General features: G+C 49.4%; 1 protein-coding gene across 3 annotated transcripts in view; it reads right to left on the minus strand.

Annotated features, from left to right (window-relative positions):
* The window catches only part of UBE2Q2 (ubiquitin conjugating enzyme E2 Q2), a 30,007-nt gene extending 18,469 nt beyond the window's left edge, over nt 1–11,538 (minus strand). For 2 of the 3 annotated variants that reach the window (XM_044450516.1, XM_044450515.1), the window contains exons 1-2: nt 11,328–11,538; nt 3,432–3,536 (exon numbers count right to left, since the gene is read on the minus strand). In XM_044450516.1, the coding sequence (XP_044306451.1) occupies nt 3,432–3,536; nt 11,328–11,510 (288 nt within the window). In that variant the 5' untranslated portion in view covers nt 11,511–11,538. Of the gene's footprint in view, nt 1–2,389; nt 2,565–3,431; nt 3,537–11,327 lie in introns of those variants that run through there. The other variant, XM_044450517.1, reaches the window with a different exon arrangement.
* Between the last annotated feature and the right edge of the window lie 6 nt (nt 11,539–11,544).

An 11,544-nucleotide genomic window follows, 5' to 3' on the forward strand; every position in this document is an offset into this window, starting at 1 on the left:
AGGGATGGCACCCATGGCCGCTGCAAAAGCCCTGGCCCCGATGTGGCAGAAGGAACAACTAAGCTGCCTTTAAGGGGCAAACAGGGTCACAGGACCGCAGGCAGCTCTTCTGAGAGCGTTGTCCAAGGCTGTGGCATGAAGGAACGCTGCAGGAAGAAGTCACAGAACGGCACTTCCGCTGGGTGCTGGCCCGTCAGAAGGCTAGCGTATCCCTTGCTCGTCCCTCTGAGGCGCTGAGCTGCCAGGGACAAAGCTCAGCAACGAGCGAGAAAGGCTGGGTAGAGAGAGGCAGGGTAGGCTGGCTTCACAGGGCATGAACCGATCTAGGCATTTATTCTCTGTGAACAGGAGCAGCAGTGGGTGGGCTTGGAATATAAGCAGAACAGCAGCACTTGGGAGTCAGGACAACGTCAAAACCAGGCTAAGGGAGTCTTCCCTCTTCCCAGACAGTAGATCCCACATGGGGCTTCATCCAGAAGCTCCTGGAGTTCCTTCTTCTCTCTCCTTGAACAAGCTACTTCCTGTTTTAATAGGCCCGAGCCCATCCTTGAGGTGCTGCAGCCCCAATGAGAAGGATCACAGCTCCCTTCCAGGACACAAGCTTTGCACACAAAGGTTCCAGTTTCACTCCCTGGGCTAGACTGAAAACCGGAAGAGCCACGGGTAGTCAGGGTGGGCCAGCGGTGGCCCTCCAAATGCTTCGGCCTACACCTCGCCTCTTCCCTGGCCAGCACAGCCAATGAAAGGGGAGGACTGGAACTCCAGGGGGAAATATCTGGAAGGCCACAGGCTGCCCAAACCAAGCAAATTGACTGTCTATCATCATCCCTATACAGTCATCCTCCCTCCTCTCCGAGTCTCATTTCCGCAGGCTTTGCAGTTACGTCTTTGTGTTTGCGCTACACGTGTGCTATGATTTTCCGCAGGCTTTGCAGTTACGTCTTTGTGTTTGCGCTACACGTGTGCTATGATTTGGCAGGCTTGGCTTGCGCCTTTCCAACAGAAACCTGAAATGCACCTTGATAAACAGAATTATTTGTTTATTGTACTCCAATTTGAAAAATCCTGGACCTGAGTGCATAACTGGCACCAGGAACAAGCCTTCTAGCCAGGAAGATTAGCCTGTGACACAGGCCTGTTATTCTTCCCTGTGCTGCGGCTTGGCTCACCTGCTCGAGCCATCTGGAGCCACCTCTTCTGAAAACACCTGTGTGTGAAATGACTCGCTTTCTCCAGCCCTCTGAGGCTTGGATTAAGTAGCCCACTCTGCACAGGTATGAAGATTACTGCTTTTAGACACAGAAAGGAGGAAGCTATCAATTTCGACCTGATCGCTTTTACTTTTATTGAACAACAAATAGCCCAGGACTTCAGCAAGTGCAGAGACATGGGTGTGCGCTGGGGGACAAACCTTCTGTAAGCTGAGCTTTGCACTGACAGTTGCACAGAGCAAGCACACCTGTGATCGGCTGTGAATCCCAACAATACGCCACTCTCTGGCTCCTTAACACTCTGCTCTGCACAGAACCAGCAGAGTGCTATTTTTAGCCTGGGGGAAAAAACTACTCCAGTTTAAAACACCTCCCTGCAGCGAAGGTTCAGCAGGAAGGTGGCAAAGAATGAAAGTGTATTAGGAAAACAAGGAAGATTTCATTCAGGAAAAACTGTGCAGTTCTTTAGGACGGCGAAAGCTACAATGCTAAGCACTCTTTCCACAACTATGTACAGCTCTATCTTACCTCCGAATATTTCAAAGACTGGTACATGAAACATTAATACAAACATGGTAGCAACTATAAAATGCATGTTGAATTTTGTCATCATGCAGCACCACTATTTAGGTACATGGAAAAACAGTGACAACGCACAAAAAAGCGATGTGTCAGCAATCTTCTTCAACAGGAATTAGGTTTCTAACCCTCAGCATTTGGGGGAGAAATAATGGCCACAGTTACTGCTCACGACTTTAAAAGAATAATTAGAGGGTGACTAGTTTAGACTGCCACTCCTTGCAGTTCCCCAGCAGGATCACAGCTGTACCAAAGGGTTCTCTCAGGCAAGTTAACCTTAAAATTATAGGAACTTGGCAGCTCCAGACAAGAAGGTTACAGCTTCTGATCTTACAGCAAGGCCCTCTGCGATCAGGCTCCGCAAGCAGAAGTGCTAAGTCAGTGTCTCACACAGCTGCTTGGGAGGATAACAAACCTGACTTGCAATAATGGGACGAACTTCTGCAGAGGCTGCCTGTCACCAGGAAATGAAACTGTGTCGTGGAACTCTAATAATAAAGCTGCAGAGGAAGGCACCAGCTAGAAGGCAGGCGGGCAGGCACGAACGCCTGTGCATGTGGGAAGCAAAAGTGTCTCCAGAAAGTAACACCACCTCTTACCCCTATTTGGAATGACCTCCCTCTCAGGCAGCCTTCGAAGAGGCAGAACAGGTTCAGGTGCAGCAGGGCGAATCTTGCACGGTGTAACGACATGTTTATCTTTGACCCGTTTCCTGAGAATGCAACTTTCAGACTAGTTCACTGCAGCAGCAGCGCTATTTCTGTAACCCGTCTGATCTTGCGAAGAGGTGCAAACCAAGCCTACTTGACATCCCTTGACAGCAACCTATCCTTATCCAAAAATGGCAAGGCAAAGGGAGAAGACAAACTGAGTATAATGTAATGCACTGGTCCCCAATCATTCTGGGGCAGGGGCACACCGGAGAACCTGCTGTGGGTTCTACAAAATGGCTCCCATGGAGGCTGCTGTTCATCACCCAGCGAAGAGGAGTTGGGTGGAGAGAAGCAGTGAGTGATACTATCTCTTCTTTGACCTTTGTTTGCTGCCTCCTCCACTCCCAGTTTCTAGCCTTGCTCTTTTCTCTCTGCATGCGTCCCTTACCTGCATGCATCCCTGCATTTTTTTGTTATAGAAGTAAAAGGTTTTTTTTAAAGTGTTGTGCTCATTTTCACTGTACATTGAGAGCTTGGGACAGTGCTTTTTTTAACCTTGCTACTAACATGTTAAAGACGCTAGTGCAGTGTCTGGGAATGATCTTTTACCAGAAAGCATGAAAAATCTCTTCTACTTTCTCTCGTATATACCACAGGCACTTAAGGTTTCGTCTATAAGTTCCTTCCTTCCAAAAACATATTTCATGTATATTTGATCTCCGGGTCCAGCAGCTTCAATCCATGCCAATTTTATCGCTGCGATTCCTAAAGCTTTTGTGGAAATTATTCTGCTATGACTATTCTGGATGCAAACCATTTTAGGTAGCCACTGGAAAGGTGGCATCAGTTTTAAATTGCAGGCAATATTTGCCTGAATTAGATTTAAAAGGAAGAGCAACAAACAATCAAATAGTTGTGGGATTTTGACATGAAGCTCAATTTATAGCTACAAGCCAGATTACAAGAAAGAAGACAAGAGATCTCTTACCAGGGTGTTGCTCTTCTTAATATCCTCTAAACGCTCCAACACTGAAGTCAAGTTGGGGTCATCTGATTCTACAAACCATATTGGTGATGAAGAAGGATAAGATTCCTGTTTCAGAAACAGCAAAAACAAGAAGTGCAGACACTTACTTTCATATTTCGAAGCTCCGGGCCAACTCTACTTGTTAAAAATTCTAGCCTATCTTGCCATCAATGTAGGGGAAAGATCACCAGCTTTATTAAAGAAAGGCAAACCCTTCGTGCAAACCCTCGCAGCTTCTCAGCTCTACTTGCAGACAGGCATGGAAAGTCAACGATGCGGCACAGCCAATGCTTGCAGGAGATGAAGCACGACCTCTTCGACTACCAATTCTTTGCCTTGCCCCCCTTTTTCTACAGGTGCAGTCGGTTTTATTTTCAACAGAGCATTAAGATAGGCTTGTGAACTGATGATCACAGGAGCTGCTAGCCAAGAAGAAGAAATTGCTGGCCTGCCTGTCAGAGAACAGAGAACAGCTGGACAAGACAAGCAGTCTGATCTGATATAAAGGCTGCTTTCTACATAAAGAATTTTCATTAAAATAATCTCAATCCATTATTTATTCCCTTCACTATAGCTGAAAAAGTAGCATTGCCAAATGACTTTTTCTAAGCCTTGCTATCATATGGATGAAGTGATTCCTTAGGCCAACATCTGCTAAGTTTCTTAGTTGTCTCAGGTGTAGCTGTTTGCAGGCTGTTCTGTACCAGACAACTCGGGGCAAACTGTTTTAGTCCCTTCCCAAACGTGCCTGTTTCCTTTGGGCAGGGAAAGGTCTGTGCGAAGGTGCATTGCACAATGTGACAATTGGTCACAAATTTACCAACTCATCAGAAGTAAGACTCAGGTGAAAGACAAAAGAAGCTCATGTTTGTTCTGTAGAACTAACTTGTGCTAGAACAAACATCCCCGATGACAAACAATTCTACACACCTTTGGATCAAAGAGTTCTTGGTTACATTTTTTAAAAACACTGCTGGAATCGTGGTACTCCATAACCCTGACCAGGCAGTTGCTTGACTACATGAAAGCATAAAGCAGGTAGAGAGTTAAGGTCAAGCATGCTGCCCCTGCCCCGCCAAACTCTGGTTCTGATGAACTCAGCCCCCTCACCCCAATTTTCACCTCCATTTGTCAGGTCAAATTGGCCAAGTATGAACAGGAATTCTACTTGTGTTTCCACTCAGGCAAAGAGCTCTGCTCGTTTTCAAGCAAAGACAAGTAGAACTCCCTTTCAGACCTTGCGGAGTCAATATGGGTCAGGCTTACAGGAAGTATCCCTCCCTAGCTTGAGGGTCACACAACCTCCATTGCCTCCAAAATCCAGCAGAACTGCAGCCCTCGCCTCCTATTCGGCGCCTGATGCTACACCATCTCCGTGCATCAGTGGCAACAGCATGGAGAGTTACCCCATTTGGCCATGTGCTTCCCACCCAGGACCGTATCTCCCCAGGGAAGTGGCTGCTAACACTGACAGAACAGTTCTAGACTGGGCACAGGCCTGGCGAAGAAATGCTGCTCTGAAAAAGATAGCACAGCTAACACGAGCGGAGCGGTTTTCGAGCAAAGACCACCCATCGGCAACGGACGGACAATATTCTTTTCCTCCCGTTTGTTTCTTTGTGCGATGCAGCTGCTGATCCAGGATCTGCCGCAGGGCCCGGGAACGGAACACGCACGGAGAATTTGATGTTTTTCACCTGTTTCAGGCTTATGTGGGCGCACATTGAACTTGGGCAGACACTGCCCCACATGCCAGAACACGCTTCAGAGATTCTTCCTGACCACGAGAGAAGAGGACTCGGCCCTGGGAATCATTTCCCACAGCATAAAACGGCTCTGACAAGCTGGCACGGCCATTTTCAATTATGCAGTGTGCTAGCCGCTTCATCTGTCTGTTGCGTAAGAACCACACAAATACAATTCTGTGTCGCAGGGACAGTCGTTCCAGGCGGAACAGACAATTCCCTGTTGAAACAGCATGAGCTAAAGGACACTGCGTTTGCTGTAAACAGCACAGCCCCTCTGCAGCCGGAGACATGCTGACATCGCTGAGACAGGCCTGAGAATTATTCTAAGTCCGCTTTCCCCAAAGCGGGACAGGTGCCCGGCATGGTGCCTGCTGGAGAGAAGAGGAGGAGTGCTCGCTGCCTCAGACTACTGCCAACCTCTCGCTGTCTTGACATCCCCAGAGGGAGTCCGAGGGCATCACTGTGCAGCTAAACCAGCTGCCAGCTGGGGAACGCTTGCCAGCATAAGTTTAGATGCGTGTACAGTGCTGGCCCATTTACTGGGGAATTTATTTCAGCACTCAGTGAGGCTGATTCCTGAGTCAACACGCTTAAGATCCCCATCTAGGTCAGGTCAAAGCTTTTGATCGGGGGGTGTATTTATATTCGTAATTCTCAACATTACTAGATTCCTCTGCAGGGTGTTTCAGATTTGATTTCTACATTATTCTCCCACTGAGTACTGAAATAAATATACTTTATTATCTCCAAGTGGATCATCTGCAGAGCCTGAGCTAGCCAGTGGCTAAAATTTTGGAGGAGAGACAGAGGAGGAGGAGAGGTTGAAACAGAGGTTGACAGCCCTACCCGTGGCCTCGGGTGAGTCACCATCTGACCCCACATGGCCGTTGAGAGGATAAAATGGGAGAAACCCATCCTGAGCTCTTCAGAGTCACAACAGGATAACAACGTGAAACAATAGGTAAGTCAATTTCGAGCCTGCCCTACAACACGGGTGCTTGATTTCTATGGAAATTGTAGCCTTGCAAAGCTATAATTTCCAAGTCTGCATAGAAACATCCTATCGGAAACAGCTCACTTTGGTTCCATCGCTTGCCACTTTAAAACAGCGCCGGACGAACGATCATCTATAAAACTACCGACACAATGCACCGCACCTGAGGAGACGCCTTTGGCTTCTCCCAGCGCACACCACTGACGGAACAACGCCGTTGTCTGCATCACCCCTCCCGTCCCAGACAAGTTTGGGTACCAACAGACAGGAGAATGCACTGGCTGCCGGCACTGGCCTTGTTCGCTTCTTGTGACCCTGCAAGGAAATCCATCGCAAAGTATGCAGAGTCAAACACAACCATTTTGACAGTTGTGCAACCTGATCCTACATGTGTCGGCACAGAGGCAAAGCGTGGAGTTCAGCATGGAGAGCACGGCACCCCCGAGGGCCTCTTCACCTCACAAGTGGCATTAAATTGTTGGTACAAATTTCCAGTAGAGATGCGAAGAAAAGAAACGGGGAAGAATATGAGAAACCTTTCATGTTTCCAGTTTACAGCATCAGACGCCAGCTTGGCAGGGAAGATGCGACACAGAATCAGCAAAAGATGGCAAAGCAGGGCGAAGTGAGCAGCGAACGCACAGCAAACTGTTCGCCGGATCTGCCACTTGTTTCATGCAGACGTTAACTGCAAGCAGAGGAAAAAACTCCTGTGAGGCACAAGTGCGGCAGCTTCGTCACTCAAACCCGGAAAGTCACTGGCCCACCGGGGGCTTGCAGAGGAGCAGGGCAAAGGCAAGACAGCGCCACGTGGGCCTTCAGAGGCAAGGAACCATGGCCAGCATTTACACACCAACACACGATCCACTCCCACCAATAAATCAATCGTAAGCCAACTCTGTGCAACTTCTGTGCTTGCTTCTGGCATCTCTTGATGGCTTGGACCCACGCAACCTCAGACGTCAGCCTTCAATCAGGGTCAGGAACCAGGACGGGCTGTAAGAAAGCTGCTTCCCACCCCCAGCCCCCAAACCCGGACCGCTTTTCTCTCCTGGGCAGTCAGAAGGCCAAAAGGGACCCTTGCCTCCCGGATCAAACTTCACCTCTGTCGTGACTTGAACAAGTGCTCTTGGCCAAGCCACTCTTCCTTGGCCTACTCTCATCCCCACACAGATGACGGTACTCTATTTAAGGGAATCCTCAACCAACAATTACGCTGTGTTTACAGGCATCGGCAAAGATTGTGCCACAGCCAGGATGACTTTTTAAGACCCAGCTAAGTTTGCCATTTTACTCTCTAAAGTGGCTCCGTGTTTTCGCGTTCTCTGGAATAAAAAAGTTACCAACAACCCTTAAGGGATAGTCTGAAAACGGATTTGAATCACTCTTTTCTTAACTTTATTACAGTAAGGACTGTCAGCTCTTATCACATGAAGACATTAAAGTTAAACGGCAGTATGAACAGGCCTACTCTAAGTTACCACACACAGACATTTCTGTGCTCACAATTATTCAGTCTGCGTGTAATTACTCAATGGTAAATAGGGATGCTGGGCTGCTAATTAATACCTAGCTTGCCATGCTATGTATCAGGCATGTTTTTGTAATAGTCAACCCTCAATCAGGATTACTATGTCTAAGCCCAGACATTAAAGCAACCCATGCTTGACCTGCAATTAGTAGCTAGATCAACACTGTGGGTTGTTTAACCTACACCTGACCTACAGCATCTGGATTTAAACAATAGCAACCCCCCCCAATCAAGGGGTGAATATTCCAAAAGGCAATGGAATGTGCTTGCCATGCCCCACTGTAGACTGTGGATTAATTAACCCATTAATGGCCACCACTACATGCAAACAGCTGCAATATAATCTTCCTAGAATACTGGAAGAAAGGAGACGAGGTAAAGCCGATATTCTGCAGCAGCATTATCCGTGCTCCTCAGAGGGCAGAATTACCACCAATTGAGAAGGAAATCGTGGCGTTAACACAAACGCCACATTCACTCGACTCTTGTGAAAGCAGCTGCTTTCCCTGTAGAAGGTCCCAAGGTCCCAAGTTCAAAGCACAGGTAGAAGCAACTGAGCCAGGAGAGTCTTTTCAACCCCAGCAGACAATACTGAGCTAGACAGACAAATAAAAAACTGCCTCTTATATTGTGTTAGTAGCATTCTGCAGGCCCATTCCCACATGTCTTTTGCTAGCACAACACAGAAAACAAAGCCTTCCGTTCCAGCAGAAGACGCCCTTCACTGCCAACTCTTGCTCCTATGCATCAAATGGAAATCCCCCCCCCCGCCCACCCCAATTCTTTCTGCCAGGGCTCCAACACCAAGTGCAGGACATTAAGGCAAAAAGCTACACCTATTATATGTTTCAAAGTTCTTGTTGTTGTTAGTCGCGAAGTCGTGTCCGACCCATCGAGACCCCACGGACAACATTCCTTCAAAGTGATATGGGACCTTAATGGCTCAGAAGCCTGTAAGGTTTGCCCCTTTCTTCAGCAATGTTTTCCATAAGCCCTCGATCAACATATGTTTTGTTAGCTTGGATTTGAGGCAGCATCCTTCACAACCTGGCCTCTTCTTTCTCCCTCACCCCCACAGCTTCTGCAAAACCTAGGTTCTGTGCGTACATGGGGTAGGTAGGTCTTACCTGTACCTGACCTTCCCCCAGGTGCCTATGTATCGGTCCCACACCGGCTCTCGGCCTCTGGCACCTCTTTTGGCTCAAAGCTTCCTGAATTACCCACATGGTCTGTCTCTAGGGTTCTATTTAAGTCTAGATCAGCCTTCCCCAACCTGGAGCCATGTTTGGACTACAACACCCAGAATCCCATCAATGGCCCTGCTGGATGGGAATTCTGGGAGCTGTGGTCCACAAGTCTCTGAAGGCCGCCAGGTTGGGGAAAGTCACTTTCCTCAGAGAAAACTATCTGCAAACATTCCACGCTCTTTGCTTCGTTTTGCTGGCATTCATGAATGTAGCAAGGCCTCCGAGCATCCTTGCCCACAGACATCAGAGGCTTCCCAGGCCTTGGGGCCTCTTAAAATATAATGCCTGAGGCAAACAGTCTCTGAAGCCTTCTTTCTGTCCAGGTTTTCCTCCGATCATTACAGTACATTTTAGCACAGAATACTCTGCACTGAAATGGCAGGCATTTTTCTCTTTCAGCGAACTGCAAGCTACTGGATTAGTTTTATGTAGACACAACCTCATCACAAAGATCATAAGCCTTTATCCTATAAAAGAATTCAACCTGGCATGCATACTATCCAGAAACAGTCCTCAAAAGATTTTTGGTAACCTAACCCTTCTAATGTATCACTTCTCTCATTACCTCTTTGCCCAAAGAAACATTGCTGTTTTTAGGCAAATTATATAACGGATATCTTTGTTTTCCCACCTCAGCCCAAGTTCACAATTCCTGGCTTTCAAGCTTGCATTTCTTCAGCTGGTGGAAAAGTAACTTACTAAGTTCTGGCCTAGTTTAAAAAGCAAATGACACATTTAATAATGTGCGCACACTCTCCTTGTTCTTGGATTCTCACCTTCTGTGGGTGGAGACTAAATCCCAGTCCAACTAATCAGGGAGGGGCACTTTTAAACATTGCTACACTTTTGCTTCAGCTTTACTGCAAAAGCTAAGTGGGAGAATAGAATCATTTTCATTAAGACTTCTGCCTTCTTAGCTCAAGAGGAACACTTTTAAAAACTATGATTAAGGGACGACTGTTCTGCTTGGAAGGACAAAAAGACTTTTTTTTTTTTGGGAAGGAGTCTGTTTCTACACTATGAACATTCAGAATTTGCACAGAAGAAACAAGTATATCTTGATGGGAGCTACTCTTGAGAGGAAAAAATAAGCACACTCCCTCCCCAAACTTCAAAAGTCAGCTATCCTTCTGAGGTTAGCAGCTACTCGCTCTTTACAAATAGGGCTACAGAGGCCTTCGACACCCATCCATCCTGTGCAAGAGTCCAACTTCTTGTTGGAAGCAATGGGCTACTCTGAAGTCTGCATGTCTCAGACTAAAGCAAGGTGAAAAGAACCCTGAGTCTTTTCTTCTCTACTCCAAAATATATATATATATACCCTTGTAAATTGTCAAACCCCAGAGTTGTATACCCTGCTCTACATACAGGGATCCCTGGTTTAAACAGGAAATCTCCAACTCCTGCAGCAGAGATGGGTGACATGCAGGCCGAAATATCTGGAGGACCACAACTCTCACTGGTCCTCAGTGCTGGTCATATGGACTAGCACCGATAGGAAATGCAGGGCAAAAACACTGGGAGAGCTGGAAGCTGCCTATCCCTGCCCCAGGGTTCCTTCACCAGAAGGGCAAGCGTCGGAGGATTGGGGGGCGACCCAGCCCATCCTCACCTGCCTCAATCCTTGAGTTCCCCCTCACGCCCCACAGCACAAGGCCTACCTCTGCCTCAAACAGAAACACGCCTCCTTCTCAGCCCTCTGGGTGTCCTTCCCTAGAAGAGCAAGCTCCGCCAGGTCACGCCCCGCTGTAATCCCACTGCCCAGCAAACCCAGTCCACAATCCAAATAATCGAGCCCCCCGAACCAGCCCGATGCCCCCACTCCCGAGCTCGAGTCCTTACCCAGGAACTGGAAGCCGAGCCCCTTCTCTAGGAGGAAACCCCAGAGGCCCCACATCAGCTTCTCCCTCCTGCAGAAGCTGCGGACTTCACTCCCGAGGACTGCTCCGGCCACAGGGGGGCCAGGCTGCGTCCACATGAGGACCGCTCCGGCTACGGGGGGCCGGGCTGCATCCAGACCAGGACCGCCCCCGCCATGGTGGGGGGGGGGGAGCCTGCGTTCACACGAGGACCGCTCCGGCCACGGGGGCCAGACTGCGTCCAGACCAGGCCCCCCGCTGCCCACCCCACACGCGGCAACCCCGCCTCATCCGCCTGGGGGCTCCGCGCGGCGGGAGGCGGCAGGAAGCGACGCCCAGATGCTGGGGGGCCAGCTCGCAGCATCCCGGCCCACGGGCGCCGGGGGCTCCCGGGGTGACGTCACGCCCGCCGGAGAGGCCCCCCCGGCCCGGCCCGCCGGTCCCAGGCGCTGCCCGCCCGCCCGCCCCGGGGGCTCACCGTGATGTTGCAGTGGATGGCGAGCGGCGGCGGCGGGGCCGGGCCGGCGGCCGCCGCGGGCAGCAGCACGAACTGGCAGTGCAGCTCGTCCGGCTTCCAGGAGACGATGCGGAAGCGCTCGTGGTCCTTGTCGAAGATGGACTCGAGCAGCTTCAGCTCGGCCTTCAGCCCCGACACCGCCATCCCGGCCGCATCTCCGGGCGCGGCGGGCGCGGCC

The sequence above is a fragment of the Varanus komodoensis genome, unplaced genomic scaffold (assembly GCF_004798865.1).
Source record: "Varanus komodoensis strain SLA01 unplaced genomic scaffold, ASM479886v1 scaffold67, whole genome shotgun sequence".
In the NCBI taxonomy this organism is placed as follows: domain Eukaryota; kingdom Metazoa; phylum Chordata; class Lepidosauria; order Squamata; family Varanidae; genus Varanus; species Varanus komodoensis.